Genomic DNA, 17,189 nt, shown 5'->3' with positions numbered 1-17,189 from the left:
GCCGGGCCGGGCCGTGGGGCCCCGCTCGGCCGCTGGTGTCGTTTCCTCGCTCCGCGGCCCCTCCTGGCTGCCGTCCCCAGGGAGCCCTTCCTTTCCCGTGGGCCTGTCCGTGGAGGGAGATGCAGAGAAAACGCGTAACCACCTTGCGGGCCGGCACGCAAGGTCAAACCGCCCCGCGAACACCCTTTGGTTCCGTCTTGCTCTTTCCCCTGCATCCTTTTTGCCGAGGGAAGCGCCTTGATTTTAGGGCAGCCGATTGTCCATTCAGAAAAGTACTTTGGTAGTGGTGGGGGTCTGGTTTGGCTTTTTGATTCCGTGGAGTTTTTTTAAGATGGTGGGAATTAGTGGTTGCTCTGAGTGTTGCAACTCTCCATCCACCTTCTAATAATGACTAAGAAAGGACAGAGGCTGTTGTACCAAGCTTTTCCTTTCATTTGATACTTACTTTGAAATTGTATTCATCTTACTGTTAGCTTTTCTTTTTCAGCAGTGGTAATAAATTGTTGTATCTTTTTAGCAGAGGCATAGCCATTGTAATCACACTTATTTCAGACACTTTTGGGTGGACAGTGAACATGCAGCAGAAGGCAGTAACTGATTTTTACACACAAACCACCCAAGGGAGACCATGAGTGCAGTGATGGCAAAAAGTATGTAAAATAGGTTAGTGATTTCTAATTTGGGTGCAAGAGGATCTGCTACTTCTCATGCTCACAAAACTGATGAGCTGATCTACCATTGCTTTTTACTCACTGTAGTCGTAAATAAAACTTATGGTGTTCATAGAAACAATTACTGATCATTTCTTTGTGCATCGGGCTGTGGTGTCGTAATATGACTAAACTGCTTAACCTTAAGGTTTTTCTCAAAGAAACTCCTCTGTTAGGCAAAACCTTTATAAAATATATGAAACAGATTTCTGTAATGAACGTTTGGGAAACAAGTAGTATTATTGCCTGGAAAAAATATATAGTGTCTTGAGGCTTTCTGTAATGGGAAAAGCTCCAAAGTCTTAGCAACTTTCTCTGTGTTTTGAGGCCTAACAGATAAGAACAGTGAGAAGAAGAGTCACCTAGTCTTTTTAGTAATCATGGACACAGAAGTTGCAGCAACTGATTTGAAAAAAAAAAAACAAACAACAAACCACCATGCAGCAGCAGTGATGTCTCTCTGTTGCCATTAGCAAATGAACTGTATTTATTTTGTGGATGCTTGGCAAAGAGAGAGTGGCAAAGTGAAGAGTTTGTGTAGCAGAGTGGGAGATAGAGGGAAGTGTCAAGCAAAATGGTTTCAAAGGTTAAAAGTAGATGACTGTGCACATACATGTGTTTGTCTATATATATGTGGAAAAAACACTGGACAATGAAAAGTGAATCTAGTGAGAGAAGTTTGGGTAAAAATATGAACACGGAAACAGGAGAGTTCTAAGATAAGAAGGATGGTATTTGAAAACTGTAGAAGTGAATGAAGAGATGTTGTTAGAAGCAAACAAAAGCCATCTTGTGTTGGTAGAGCTGCTAGTACGTAATGGCCAGGGGACTTACGTAAGTAAACTGATTATACTTGTATCTTGTCTAAATATCACCAGGCTGATGAACTGCTGAAACATCTCAGGTTTGATGTCGTCTTTGGTATGAAATTCATGGCAGCTTTTTAGGACATTGTTCGATATTATATATATTTTTTTATCTTACATTGGAATAAATATACAGTGCAACACCTTCTTAAAAACATATCTAAGGAGAACTTCTATAATACAGACCAGTACTGGACTTCTTCCACGCTCATATACACTGTTTGTTAAGTATACCAACTGTAAGACAACCTGGGTTTTTTTCCTGGTGTTGGCCAGAAGGGGCAAGAATTATACCTTGCACTGTTGGTCTCTCTTATCTATCGTTAGTAAATTGGTCAGATAATAATGGTTGCCTTTTATAGGACCTTTCTTTAATCTTTGCAAGGGCCAATTTCAGGTGTATTGGCTAGAAATTATGTTGGGATCTTTGAATGCACATAGCAAATGAACATCAAGGTAAAGGAAACGTTTAAGTGATGCAAAAACTTTTAGGGATAATTTACTAATCATTTAATGTTCCACAGCTCATTTCCATTTTATTTACTCACGTGGTTTGTTAGGTCCTATCTGTAGTTGATGTGTTTCATAAAGATCTACTGACAAATGCTACTTGTAAATTAAAGCCAAAGGAAAAGATTTTCTGATGAAAAACTTTCCGATTCTCTTAAAAAATTAGTTCCATCTGTATCTGTGCAGTAAAGCTGAGTGTCATTTCTCTGTCTTATGATGTCAACTTTCATCAGTGTTAATGTTCCATCACAAAGTAGATGGTAGTTCAAGAATTATGTTTATGGTGAAGAAAAAACTAGTTAGAAATTGAACTATTAAAACATCTGATAGTCACCAAGTTAATGTGACATCTGTTTTTTGAATTTTCTTTTGGGTGTATTCACACACAATTTAAAATCGGCTCGGTTGTTACCTTTTTCTGACAGGGGACTCTAAACTGATAAATTTGTAGAGTTAAAGTATTTAAAAATAATGACCTGAAACTTTTAATTAATAGTACCACTGCAATTTCAGTAATGCATTTTAGGGTTTCTTTTTTCCCCTAGAGAAAGTTGGGTAGTCCTCCTTGTCTGTGGGCTAAAATCTTAACTGTAAAGATGGGAAAAGGGGAGCCTTTTAAAATTGGCTGGGGAAGGGGAGAGAACTTTCTTAGAAGACAATTGGCCGAGCTCAAAGGCTTAGAAATGACTGTGGTGTGTGTTTTGGATTATCATCCCGTATTCCTCTTGCCTGAAGAGTTTTTGAGCATGAGACAGAGGAGTTTTTTTAAAAGCAGCTGACTACTTCAGTAGTTTGACAGATTAAATCCTTAAGAGCTGAAATAATATCGAAGTCACAAAGTTTGAATCTGCATCCCAGTTAAACAGTGCTTTTTTTTCCCTGTGTTTCTGTCTGTACAAATTGAATAGCAGTGATCAAGAAAATTAAAGTTGTCTTAGTAGGATTCTGCTTTAAGTTTTCTTTTTTGTTGTTTTTAGTAAGATTTTTTAAAATTTCATTCACATTTTACAGTAATTTAATGTGTCCTTTGATCATAGTATAAAGGAAGGTGACGACATGGTACAAATTTAGCAGTTCATCTTCCAAATGTCTTTGCAGAGGACTTTGGCGAGCAGTAAATAAAGGGGTAATCATGACTAACTGGAAGAAGATTCCTGTGTGCTTTTATAACGGTGAAAGTATTTCAGCTGTTGGGAAGATGCTAAGACTAGAGGAGAAAGAAGTGCTAAGCTGAGAGGAAAGAAAAGTGGCATAAAATGTATGAGAGGCTTATGTAAACAAATGATCAAGTGGTCACTTGAAAAAATTGTTTGTTCTGGTCACTGAAAGTGTTCTCCCACTATGCAGATACACACACACCATCCTGGATGACAATAAAATTAGTCAATATCTAAAGAGCAGGTTGTTTCTGTAAGTCTGTGGAAGGGAAGGAGAGGAGGGAAGGGGGGGGTGGGGAGAATAAGTGATCTTGAGCCCCACTGAGTTAAGTGGAGGAGGAACAGTGGTATAAATATAAAGGTGTGCTAGTTCAGGCATGCCATGAATGGGAGAGTTAACACAGAGACAGAGCTCTTGGCACATGAGCAGAGGGATTTTTAGAGAGAAGACACACCTAGAGTTCCTCTTTTATGAGTAGATGAATACATCATGATCATCCATCCATATACTTCAGGGAAATAGGATTATACAACATCCTAGAGCAATGTACTTTATCACCGGTTTTCATAGTTTTTACAGCTACCTTTTAACTTCACAAATTCACACTTTTTAGTATTTGCAGAAGACTACTGTTTGGCTTTGAAAATCCCAGAAAAGTATTGGCATTGTCAAAAACTTGAAGTATTAAACACGAAAAACTGATTGTGTGACTTTCGACACTTCCTGGATGCCCCATCCCTGGAAGTGTTCAAGGCCAGGTTGGATGGGGCTTTGAGCGACCTGGTCTAGTGGAAGGTGTCCCTGCCCATGGCAGGGGGTTGGAACTAGGTGATCTTTAAGGTCCCTTCCAACCCAAACCATTCTGTGATTCTGTGATGCTTGTCATGATTTTTCTCAGTTTCAAAGTATGTAACTATGTGTTCTGTAACTATGAGTTGTTAGGCCCTGGGGTGATCAATGTCTACAAACAGATAATGAGGTCAATAGTGCCCAGTAACTCCATGCAACTCACCACCTCTCCTGTCCTGAGTGAATACCATAACAGATGGAGCCCAAAGTTGTAGACCAAATGAACTCAATGAACATTTTATGGATATTTATGTACATTTTACAGACATTTTATGGGGGAGGGGGTGGTTAATGAGGATGTGTTGCGACAGTGTGGGACCTGAGCATGATGTAAATGGTACACCGTAAAGGGTGGCGAATGTGCTGGATTTGGCTGGGATAGAGTTAAATTCTTTAGAGTAGCTTGCATGGGGCTATGTTTTGGATTTGTGCTGAAAATAGTGTTCATAACACACTGATGTTTTAGTTAGTGCTTGAGATGCTGTGCAAATTGTAGTTGTCAGAACTTCAGTCAATTAATCCTGTTAGTTTATCATTGACCCACTTTCAGTTGGGAGTGACTCTTAATGTATATCCAGCCATACAGCAGCGGAGGGATTGGAACATGGAGCCTCAAACGTGTCCTCCGTGGGATGAAAAGGCATCCTGTAGCTCAGGGAACTCACATGAATGAAAAATGTGCATGTATGTGCACTGTTGCCACATTTGAATTCCTGTCATTTGGCCATGTGATTGGTTTTTGATCATATGAGGAAACAGCCTGCAAAATTTCTGGGAAAGCAAGGGTCAGAAAACTGCAGTTTGGGACTGCACCCTGGTTCTTAAGAAGGTGCAGTAGAAAGTGAACCACAAGCCAGATAAGCTCCTCTGGTGTGTCAGTTCGTTGGCTTCAGATTGGACACACTTTAGGAATAAAATCATAATCATGTTCCAAAAACAACTTGGTGATTTTTTAAATTTTTTTTTTTTACGATTAGGTAAAATTAATTTATAATGTAGTTTGCATGGTAGTGCTGGGTTTTTTACACCCTGTTAATGATCACCTGTTCTGTGATTTGGACTCCAAGCTCCTATAAAGTCATACAAAGAAGGTTAAGGCATTTTAAACAGTTTTTTTAAAAAATCTTAGAACCAAATCTAAATGCACTATTCTAGTGCTTTAATGAACTAATTGTCAATTTGGTACACCAAACTGTACTTATGAGATCTTAGTTTCTTAAAAGTAAATTTGTCAGTGATTATGACTGGCAAGTCACCCCATCATTTTCATCAACAAATAATAGTTTATAGCTTTCATAAATCAGTTCCAAATGAACTGTATGAAACTTTTACTAAAAAAAAGTTAGGATTTAATTAAACTCATTCTTTCTAAAAGCTGTTTGATGTAAATCCAGTTTAACAAATTAATTTAGAGCATCATTCACATTTCCTAAGTGCCATGAAAGCTGGCCATTTGAATAGATTGGAGTATTGTAATGGTAAATATGTACATGTTGCTAAGTGGCAGCAAATTTAATGTTGAATGCCATGTTTAGTTGTGTGTTAGCAATTACCAAGAATGAGAGTTCTCTTGGAATATAAGAAATACAAACAGTGAAGAATTTTAGTTGAAACTTTACTTGGGTTTCTATCGCTTAGATCTCCCCACATTGCAAACAAGTTTGAGTCCATTACTTTCAAAAGTTTCTTCTGTTAAATACAAACTGCTTATTGTTACATTTAAAAACCCTTCTAAGCACACCTTCCGTCTCTACATGTTGCTTGTCATTCATTTCCAGGAGGTTCTGAAAAAAATATTAAAAAATATAAAGGAAAGGTTTGGTCTTCATTGTGGAATTTCTGCATTTGCTAATGTGCCGTGGTTTATTATGTTTAATCACCTGTGTGTTGAGGACAAATGTATTTTTGTAAATCACAGGCTATTCTTGATTATTATCTGAAAAACTGATTAAATATTACTAAGATTATCTTCAATGTCACCTTTAAGAAAAGTTATTTTTAAAAAGTCACGTTTTCCATACAGAACCTTAAATTAAATCTTATCTTGTCTGGTCTCGAATAACAGCTGCTCAGGAAACAGGTTTTTTTCCTGGTTTTGGTGGAGGCTTCTGTCTTTTGGTTCACAGCTTGTGCTAAAATCTCAACCAATCATCTAGCCTCAAACAGTGGAGGCAAGCCAGAGTGGTTTGCTATGGCAGGAACAGAAGAGTCAAGGTCATCTGCTAGAATATTACTCCCTTTCTTCTCCTCTGAACATTACAGAATGGTAATTTTGACATAAGATGTTACCACAGTGTAAGTCCTTGACACTATTCTCCTCATGGTGGGGAAGCTGGTGTGCACTGTCAGTAAATTAAGTTCAGTAATATAGCCATAGAGGGTTATGTATTGATATTTAGAAATACAGCTCTTCCTAGTGAATCAAAAGCACATGCATTCATTCATATGTTAAGTAATTCTGCAGCTCAGCTGTTGTTTACAGTTCAGTAGCTATGTATAACTAGTACAGCCAAATCAGTCTTAGGGAGTAATACATATTTAAAACAAATGTATGCCATTAGGTTAACGTAATATTCTTTCTTCAACCCTTCAACTAGCTTATTAATTTGTAAAAATGCTACATGGTCAACTGTCGCATGTTCACAGTGCAAATCTTTGACCTGTTTTCTAAAGGCAAAGAGACCGTTATGTTGTGCTTGACTGCCCCACTCAAGATACATTTTTATGGATGTGTATTTGTGTATTGATTTCTAGGTTTCTTTATTCAGATGAAGTTCAAATTGGTCCAGAAACAGTCATGACTACTTTATACACTGCTAAAAAGTATGCAGTCCCAGCCCTGGAAGCACATTGTGTAGATTTTCTAACAAAGCACCTCCGAGCAGATAATGCCTTTATGCTGCTTACTCAAGTAGGTAAATTTAAGCTTAGTTTTGATTTACTAGGAAAATCAGTATTTGGAGGGAAATGACTAAATATTACTTCACAGGGGGGTTGCTCTCACGTAGTCTAATTTATGTATGAAAATATCTGTTGCTCTGTTAGCATTTTTACAGACTTAGCTTCTTATTAATGTGGAGGAAAGGCATCTTTCTTTTCTTTCTTTTATTTTTTCTCTCCCCCCCCCCCCCTTTTCTTTTTTACTATGCAATGGACTGGGACATTTCAAATGGAGCCAGTTTATTCTACAGTGTATTTCCATGGATCTTTTAATTGTCTTTTGTTAAGACTGTGCTTCAGTTCACTATAGTGGATTTGATATGTACTTTTTTTACTTATATTGCCAAAACTACAAACATAAGCATGAAGGAAAACTTGCATGTAGTGAATTCTCCTTAATTATGTACTGTTTTGAGAATATACGTGCTTTTTAGGGTATAAACACAAAAAGCACTTAGACAAATAAACCTATTTTAATTTAGATGTATACTATGGTAAAAATACTTGCTTTTTAAGATTAGTGGTTTGTCAACTTTATGCTTAAGAAGTTTTTCTTTACCTTTTTAGGCTCGTTTGTTTGATGAACCTCAGCTTGCTAGTCTTTGTCTTGACACAATAGACAAAAGTACCATGGATGCAATAAGTGCAGAAGGCTTTACTGACATTGATATAGGTAAGTTACTTTGTGTGTTCTAAGCATTAAACTTCTGAAGGAAATTGTAGGGCACAAAAAGGCTTGCTACAGTAACCCAGGATAGTTTGCTTCCCCCATCTGAGCATGCAGAGTCCCAAGCACATGTTACCTCCTTGTCAGGGTAACGTGGCGTAGTTCACTTTTCCCCTCATCTGCACCCACCTTTGCACAGGCGCCAACACAATGTCCAGCTGCAGATCTCGGAATTTGGACAACAGCACCTGCATTACATCAGTGAGTTTACTAATGAGCAAAACAGGATATTGCATATGTATGAAATGTTAATCAGTGCAAGTTTTGTTATCCACCCCTGCAGTGCTTTCCTTTGAGCTTCACTTCCAAGCAGGGTTCCACTGCGTTGAGTCCCCATTTGATTAGTGTCAGTGTCCTGGGGCACCCACCGTGGCAACACTATAAGCTTTCATTAGAGCCAAAGTTTTCACTCACTGAATGTTGTGCCTCATCCCTGAGCGATCCACACCTGTTTTTCGTGTGTAACAGGAATCATACTGTTTTGTTGCTGCGTGGTACTTCTCTATTCAGAGTTGCACAGATCAGGTACAATATATGAAATCTGTTTAAAAAAAAATCTAAACTGCTGGTTTCTATGTTTCATCTTTTATGAAAGGTAGCTGCTGCAAATTTTCTTACTTAATTTCATTGTTACTATATGTGTCTAAGTCAAATTCAGCTGGAGTCTGTGAAAAACTCAGACTGAGGAAAGGTATTCCAGCTGCTTAAAGAAATTGTAAAGTCATTGTTAACTCATGTTCAGACTGAGTGTTCATTTCTGCTCTTGATAAGTCCCAATCTGGTTTGACTTTCCAATATGATATTTTCTATGACTTCAAACATCCCTTGCTTATATTCAGGGCATTTAAAAATTCCCAAAGAAGACAGAAGATTCAGAATATGAAAACACTTTTTTTTTTCAGGCTTGTGTTCTGTGATAAACTCAGAATTTTTGCATACCTTTTATTCATAAAATGCCAGAACAAGTCAGAAATACAGGAAAGCTTGCTTTTGTAAAACACATGAGAGTACCTTGCCTCACATCCTGTGTTCCACCTTCAAGCTTTGCGGGTGGCAAATACGTCAATGTTTAAGATTACTTTCATGTATCTTTAAACTGGTTTTGTGTGCACCACTGCTGCTTGTGTTTATAGTAGATCCAGATTGGCAGGTGGCTACTCAGATGAGAATATGACATGTCATCATGAGTAACTTGGTTTTTTTAGTAGTGTTCATTCACCACTTGGTCACTTCCAGTTTTGATCTTGCCCTAGCCATGGAAATTCCTTAGGATACTGGTTGCCACTACATAGATTATATATAGTCACACTCTTAGGAATCCAGAAGAAAGTTCATATGCTGTCTTCATAGCACGAAAATTATTTTTTTTAGTTTGGGGTCTATACAACATTGGGAGATTTCTTTATACATAAGATGTCTTAAGATGAATGTTATTCGTGTTACTTAACATTTTAAGCGTACTGAATGTGTAGCACTGTTACTGGTTTGGATGAAAACTGATCTAATCTGTTAACTTTTTTTCTTTAGACACATTATGTGCAGTTCTAGAAAGAGATACCCTTAGTATTCGAGAAAGTAGACTCTTTGGAGCTGTTGTTCGCTGGGCAGAAGCAGAATGTCAAAGACAACAACTGCCTGTGACATTTGGAAACAAACAAAAAGTCCTTGGCAGAGCTCTTTCCTTAATCCGTTTTCCATTAATGACTATTGAAGAGTTTGCAGCAGGTGAGTTTGGGGGTTCTTTGTCTTACTGTTAGACCATATCTCTGCACTGTTCACCTGTGAGTGTTGAGATGCTTAACACTCTATTCTGTTATTACTATCGTACTAATAAAAGTTGTGATGCACAAATGAAAGCAAAACATGCTGCAGAATATGCTCTGGCCATTGGAAAATATTGTCATCTTCAGTTTGCAAATATGTGTGGTGTAAATACAACAGTTGGAGTAATTCTTCAAATCATCTTAGAAGTTTTTTCTTTTCACAGGCCCTGCTCAGTCTGGAATCTTGTCAGATCGGGAAGTAGTAAATCTCTTTCTGCATTTTACTGTCAATCCTAAACCTAAAGTAGATTATATTGACCGACCAAGATGTTGCCTTAGAGGAAAAGAATGCAGCATTAACAGGTTCCAGCAAGTGGAGAGTCGCTGGGGCTACAGTGGAACAAGTGATCGGATTAGGTATGGCTTTTGAAAGTATTTGGAGGAGAGAGAGAAGTGTGGGAAGAAAGGGAACATATTACTCAACTTTGTCTTCTTGTCATAAGTTACAGTAACAAACATACTGGTTCTGTTGGGGCATGTTTGATCTTTTCCTTTTTTTTAAAATAACTTAGGCTGTTGCACACGTAAAATATAAAGTAGCAAAGAACAAAGTTCAGGAGGATTGGGTGCATTCTAGAGTGATTGGGTGTTAGCTGCATATTTCTTTTTAAAATACCAACTCTTGATCTGTTTTTATTTTGGAGATATTCAAAAGAATCTGGTTGTTTTGTTTAGCGATACTGAATATATTGGGATTAGCAAAGCTTTAACCTATAAAGCTGATACCTTACAAAGCATTTTTCTTACTATAGAAATCTAAATATAAAGTGTTATTAAAAAAAATAAATGTCATTTTCAGGTTACTTCCCTACTCTTCAGTGGGAGTCTTTCCTACTTGACTGGGAATAAGCTAACACACCCATCACAGTTGTTTAAATTCCTTTCTTGGCTTGTGTCTTACTAGGTTCACAGTTAATAGAAGAATTTCCATAGTGGGATTTGGATTATATGGATCTATTCATGGACCCACAGACTATCAAGTTAATATACAGGTACAGTATATTCTGTTTAAATAGGCTTATGCAGGAACTGCACTTGTAGTACTTGCAAGAGGTTTCGTGTATATTTGGGTAGGAGCAATTGATAGGCCAGGAATCTAACCTGTGTTTTGTCCCAACAGTGGTCATAAGCGGACGACTAGGGAAGAGTAAGAACAGTATGAAACTTTCCTCCCTTTCTGCTGTATTCTCCTGTCCTTCAATCATTTTCAGTATAGGTGTTTTCCAAGACCAGTTTGGTTTTTCTGTTTAGTAGGTCCTGGTGAATCTTTCTTCAGGCTACTTATCCAGTCTAACCTTGAATTCCTCCTGTAAGCTTTCTGCAGAGGAATTTAATAGCTTTGTAATCTGTTCAGTTGTGCACAAAGTCTGTCCTTTAATAAAGTTTCTAGTAATTCAGGAAAGAGATCTTGGATTTGTCATCAACAGCTCTCAAATCAGTGACAAAACATGCAGTGACTGTCATTGGGAAGATAACAAAAACAAGATAAAAGGTGACATTGTGTTGCTGTATGAAAGCCAAGTATGCCCACATCTTGAGTATTGTGTGCGGTTCCCAATCTCACACAGTAGAATTAGAAGGTAGAGAAAAGGGTAATTAAAATTATTAAGGGGATAGAGCTGCTGCTTTATGAAGGCAGACTAAAAAGTCTAGGACTCTTCTGTTTGTAGGGGAGAAGGCTGTGGGGAGGTGCAAGCAATGCTTCTAAAATCATGAGGGCAATGGATAAGGTAAATGCAGAACTGTTATTCACCAAGCCCCAGAATATTAGAACTAGGAGACTCTTACCGATACTAGCAGAAGATCAAAACAGATGAGTGGGGTTTTTTTTTAATGCAGAGGATACTAAACATTCTGCCACAAGAAGCAGATCCCCTGTTTTGAGTTTGGTGGCATTTGAACATGTTGATTCATCAATAGCAGATCCACTAGAAGATTCTGGAAGGAACAGAAGGGGGATGTGCATTGTAGCACCCCCAGTAGAACAGTTGTGGATGCTGGGGGAGTGGACAGGAGAGCCCAGACTTGTGTGATAACCCTCAGCAACATCTTCTCTTGCCACTGTGAGAGCATATTGGACCATTTGTCTGACCCGATTGGGTATTTATTACATTCTTGGCTTGCCTGGTATACCTGTTGGGGCATAGAGGCTTGTCCTTTCCCAGAGCTTTTTGGAAAGATTGACATCTTGTTTGCTACTGACTCAGTCTTAGGCAGAAGGTTGTATATTACTGTTACCATTAACTTCTTCTGTAAAGTTGCTTCAATTTTAGGTTTGGTGTAAACTTGTGCCAGCATGGGAATCTCCCCAGTTTCTTCTGCTGGTAAATGATTTATTTGTATTGCTGTTCTCCAGGCTCCTACGTGAAGGCCTTATCCTGCTACTACTCTTCTTATATCTTCATGCTGTTTAGCCCACCAGAGAGTCTATAGGGCTTTTTGCTACTGCTGTGTTAAAACAATGATTTAACATTGGTTTTGATGCTTTCAGATAGCTGTTCCTAAACCTTTTGGCCTGCTAAATTGTATTTTTTACATTTTAATCTGTCAGTTTGAACCTTTCTATTTCAATCTGGACACAACTTCATATTACTACAGGATGCCCTTTTTTGTTTGTTTATTTCCAGTAATAGCCTTTTGCTGATCAGCCATGCCAGCTTTTTTCCCCTTTTCTCAAGCCTTTCCTAATAGGTGATATGTACTGATACTGTACTTGGGCATGTGATGTCCTTCAGTAGTCTGCATGCTTCTTATAAAGATTTGATGTTCTTAATTGCTCCTTTTAGCTTCTTTTGAATAAGGTTCCTCATTTTTCTCTTTTTGAAATTTAGCACAGCTGTGGTGGATTTGCTTTTGTTGCTCACGTGGGAGTGTTGACTCTTAAGTGTATTATGAACACTGTTACATAGTGTTTCCATTATGAAATTTTGAATCTGATCCTGCTCATCACTCAGTACCAAATCAAGGGTTGCGTTTCTTCCTACTGAGCAATTGGTTAGCAAGCTCATGAAATGGCCAGTGATAGCATCTAAAAATGTCACCCCTGCTTCATGTCCTGATATGACATTTGCCCTGTCTGAGCGGGTAATTGAAGACACCACTAAAATTGTATTTCCTGCTCTTGTAACCTGTTTGATCTCTCTTAGCATGTTGTGGTCAGGATTGTCTTTTAGTAATACTGATCCAGCACTATATTTTTTCCTTTTTAAGTACGGAATTTCGGTCCATTTGAATTCTCTTTCTTATTGAGATTAGTTTTGATTTGATTCTAAGCTTTCTAACAAGGTATTAGCATTCTGTGACTGGCAGTTTTACTCTGTGCTGTGTATTTCATAACCTGGTACTGTTGCATCACATTGATTTATTAGGTGTGTGGCAAATTTTGTGAAAGAAAGAATCTGTGACGTCATTTAGGGACAGAAATTCCATTGTCTCTATCTTGTTTCATAGACTTCTAGCATGTGCTGGAACTGCTGTTTCGGTTAATTTCTGGGCATCCTATTTAAATGACAGTTTATTTGTCTTCTGCTTCCTATTTGATGATTACTATTCTTTGACCATCCTGTACTTAAGGATAGGAATTTTGTGTCTGTCTCTTAATTAGAAAATGTTGTGTTATGATATTCCAAACAGAATGTATCTCAGATGAGGTTTTGAAGGAATTTGGTGGCTTTTCCACATTCCTCAATTTAAAAGCTCTCTTGCAAATTTCTCTGTTTGAAATGCCATCAGTTTGGTTTTCTCAAACTATACATCTGTGTAAATGAGTAGCATAGTGCACTAGACTGGATCTTTAGAACAAAAGAGTTGGTACGGAGGACCTAGCAGCTATACTATACGTATTTGGGGATTTTTACTTTGCACTAGCTGTTGTTTGATCCTCTCAGCTAAATTCCTGTTAGCAGATGAGAGCATTTAGTGTGCTCCCTCAGCATGTTTGCTGGATTTATTTTATCTCAAAAGAGTTTAGTTCTTGCAAGGCAAACCAAAGCATATTAAATGGGAATGATCAAGAGATTCACTTGAAAAACATGCTTCTTATCCAAACTGAAAGGCTAATGTACCTTTATGGTTCAGATGAAGGCCATCCATCTTATGCAGGTTCTCTTTATTCTGGAACTATCCCCAATTCCTCATGAATCTGAAACTTTCTTGTCACAATGGTTTTCAGACAGGTATGTAAGTCCTGTGTTTCTACCATTCTTCTTGGACCTGCATCAGTACTAGCAGAGCTTCAGAGAGTAAAACATTTAATGCTTGTCTTAAAATACTGCTAACGTATATTGCAAATACATCTTTTATGTGAAAGGGGCTTAGGACTTCAGCATTATAATTGTTAATATTTCTATTGATTGTGGCTGGGAAAAAAAATTGGAGCACATTTTGCCTAGAATAGGGCTTCATCTCATATATGCAATGTTAAAAATTATATGGCAATTTAATAATAAAATATTAAAATTGATAGGATTCTTGTTAGCGCAGTAATAATGAGAAGTGTTCATGTTACTCTAAAGCTCTAATATCCAACTTCTGCAAGAGGTGTTCGGCAGCATGGATCAGAATTGCTATCCAAAATGAGAAGTGAGGTATCTGCTATTACTACATCTTAGCTAGTGATTCCTATTCATCATTAAAATTGAAGGCAAGAGAAATAATATGTAGTCTGAGTGTAATTTTTATACTGAAGCTAGAATAGAAATAAATTGTATAAAACATTGCGTCGCAAGTTGTTGTTTTCTTTTAAGAATGTATCATTGACTGCTTACATTATCTGTAAAAACTTGTTTTCTGAATTAGTCACGGCCAGCAAACGTGCTTCCCTCGTGGGCTGTGTAGGTGTCCGAAGATCAGCAAATCCAAGTACAAGATTATATGTAGTATATGAAAGTCAGAAGCTAACGGTCTAAGAGCTGTTCTTCATCTCCCAAGCAAAGACTATAGCCTGGTTGGAGCAGTGTTGAATCTAGCCCACAGATTGGACAGCCTGTGTAAAACTTGCAAGCCATCATTTGGCATGCTGCTGGGTCAACCCTAATGGTATCAGGAAATTACACGTACTTTCCAGTTCTGAGATTGCACTATCCTTGCAATTAAACTGGGTGGAGTAGGCAAGTGTTTGCTTGTAATCTTCTAACATGCATACAATAAGAATCTTTCTCAAGCTTGTAAACCTAAAAATACTGTTTTCATGTTTTTGTACAGATAATTGATTATGAGAAGAATCAAACACTAGGACAAAATGATACTGGATTTAGTTGTGATGGAACAGCCAGTACATTCAGAGTTATGTTCAAAGAACCTATAGAGATTTTGCCAACAGTTTGCTACACAGCTTGTGCAACGTTGAAAGTAAGAATGCCTAACTGTACAGAAGAAAATGTTATTTTGATGCAAATGTTGTTCTTTTATCTGTCTTCTGATGGGAAAGTGTCTCCTAGATCTTGAATTTGTTTTAAGTTTAGCACTAAAGAAGGATGTAGTTAAACTGCACAGTAACTTGTAAGACTGCTACCTCTCTTCTGTGCCACAGCACGGAATCCAAAACTGGATCCTTTGTGCCTTCCCACTTTCTGGCTTGATGTAAGAGTTAGAGTGAATCCTCATGGAAGTCACTGGTTCTGTGTGGGCAAAAGCACTATGTAGAATATCTAATCTGGCAGCTCTCTATCAAAATACAAGTTTGATTTCTTTTATCAAGGGTATCCTAACCACTGACTAGAGTCAAGAAAACAGAAAGCTTTTTTTTTAATCACTTTTTATATACTAGTGCTGAAATACAGGAAAGAATTATTTGTTCTGGGAAAGTCTGCCCTTAATGTTATGGACAAATTTATTTATTCAATGTTTTCTCAAAAATCTTTTAATATTCTTTTAAATATAATCCCCTACACAGAAATCAGAGTTGAGTGGGTTGGAAAAAAATGTTGCACATTAAAAGAAGCTGAGGCAGGGAACTAAGTGAAAATATAGACAAGCGGTAGGAGAAGGAGAAATACTAGAAAACATTTATTCTTTACTAGTTGGATAAAATCAAGTGGTTTAAATCTGCTGTCAGAAACTTTTTCTATGTTATTTAGACATAGGGCACTTCTGTTGTCTGTGATTTTGTATATAACTTCTATGATGTGGGTACAGAAATTTTATACTACTAAAATAACCTGTCAGTAGTGTTTGAACTTCAACATTTTATGGGTCTTGCTGCCCACTTCCATTCAGTTGCTAATCTCTTCTGACGTTTTTCAGGGTCCTGATTCCCATTATGGGACAAAAGGTTTGAAGAAAGTGATCCACGAATCTCCTACTGCTAGCAAAACATGCTTTGTCTTTTATAGTTCACCAGGTAACAACAATGGTACATCAATAGAAGACGGACAGATACCAGAAATAATATTTTATACGTAATTTCACATGACCATTTTGAATGTGTCAGTGTATCAGTGGACTTCAGCTCACTATTGGCGGCAGTTAAAAAATTCTGTGAAATGACATGAATGTGTGAGGAGTAACTTGTTTGAGAGGTACCAGAAAAGCTACTTTCTCTGCATTGTTATTGGCAGAATGTAATTTGGCTTTTCCTCTTAAGGAAATGTCAAGTGGAATAAGTACTCTGTATATTGAAGATTGTTTTAAATAGTATCTTGTGATTAATTGCTTTGTATTTTCACCCCTTGATTTCTCATGTAGTAAAATTCATTTTTTGAACTGGAAAATCCTTACTCAGTATGAACTTACTGCGTACGTTTTCCCCAACTTGTCCTAAAAAGACAGTAAAGCTGCTGCTGTGGTCCGAGCTTACACTTCTTCCCAAACTGACCTTGGAATGACCCTATGGACATGAATTGCTACTGTATGTTTTTTTGAAATACATCGGCAAAGCTGGATTCATGTTGCTATCATCTTGACTTTTTGGATGAGCCGTGGAGAATTAATGGACTTGGCACTGCAGACAGCATCTGCAGCTGCACCGAAGAAATACTAAGTCAAATTCAGCAACACACAGATCTTTTCCAGAATATCTTTTAATTCAGAAGGGCTGTTTTGGAACATAGAGCCGGTTATGGAAATAGCCACTGTATATACAGCTGTGCCTGTAAGAAAATGTATAATGTGAAAATGAGAATACGAGACTTGTAATGATGTTATTTTATCATTGGAACTGAGGATTATTTGTGTGCAACTACTTTTACAGCTTGCATACGCTAATTTGATGCAACTGATGTATGTATATAGTATTCAGCGTCTTGCAATATGTACTGTGTAGTAGTAGAATGTCTCCATGTACAAAATCCTGTACCCTTCCCCCAGATTGTACCGAAGTCATAATTCGAGAACACAGGAGGGAAAAAAACAAACTAAACCTCTTTTCTCTTCCCTACTTTCTCTTTAAATGCCCGCCCCGGTGCAGGCCGTGCACGTCTTGCGTCTCAAAACAGAGCCTTTAGAACAAGCCCTGTACGTCAACCCCCCTGCTCTGTAGGAATCTTGACCCGCGCCCTCTTCTCCCCCCCGCCCCGGGCGCAGGTTTTTCATTCGGTCAAGACACGCAAAGCGTTGCTCTAACGCGGCGGGGGGGTGGGTGCGAGCCGGCAGCCGGGGCTGGGCGTTG

The 17,189-nt window shown here is 37.9% G+C and overlaps 2 protein-coding genes across 2 annotated transcripts in view; both read left to right on the top strand.

Annotated features, from left to right (window-relative positions):
- The window catches only part of BTBD1 (BTB (POZ) domain containing 1), a 17,186-nt gene extending 448 nt beyond the window's left edge, over positions 1–16,738 (top strand). Inside the window, exons 2-8 of the mRNA XM_010571926.1 lie at positions 6,848–7,004; positions 7,601–7,706; positions 9,288–9,485; positions 9,748–9,940; positions 10,488–10,575; positions 14,786–14,932; positions 15,827–16,738. Coding sequence (XP_010570228.1) covers positions 6,848–7,004; positions 7,601–7,706; positions 9,288–9,485; positions 9,748–9,940; positions 10,488–10,575; positions 14,786–14,932; positions 15,827–15,985 — 1,048 coding nt within the window. The 3' untranslated portion in view covers positions 15,986–16,738. The remainder of the gene's footprint in view (positions 1–6,847; positions 7,005–7,600; positions 7,707–9,287; positions 9,486–9,747; positions 9,941–10,487; positions 10,576–14,785; positions 14,933–15,826) is intronic.
- Positions 16,739–16,970: 232 nt separating this feature from the next.
- LOC104834725 (chromosome unknown open reading frame, human C15orf40) overlaps positions 16,971–17,189 on the top strand; it is a 4,609-nt gene continuing 4,390 nt past the window's right edge. Inside the window, exon 1 of the mRNA XM_010572287.1 lies at positions 16,971–17,056. Within this exon, the coding sequence (XP_010570589.1) occupies positions 16,971–17,056 (86 nt within the window). The remainder of the gene's footprint in view (positions 17,057–17,189) is intronic.

This window comes from Haliaeetus leucocephalus, unplaced genomic scaffold, assembly GCF_000737465.1.
Source record: "Haliaeetus leucocephalus isolate CR32 unplaced genomic scaffold, Haliaeetus_leucocephalus-4.0 Scaffold339, whole genome shotgun sequence".
Lineage (NCBI taxonomy): Eukaryota > Metazoa > Chordata > Aves > Accipitriformes > Accipitridae > Haliaeetus > Haliaeetus leucocephalus.
Note: the sequence above shows the minus strand (reverse complement) of the source record. Positions and strands in the feature narration are given on the sequence as shown.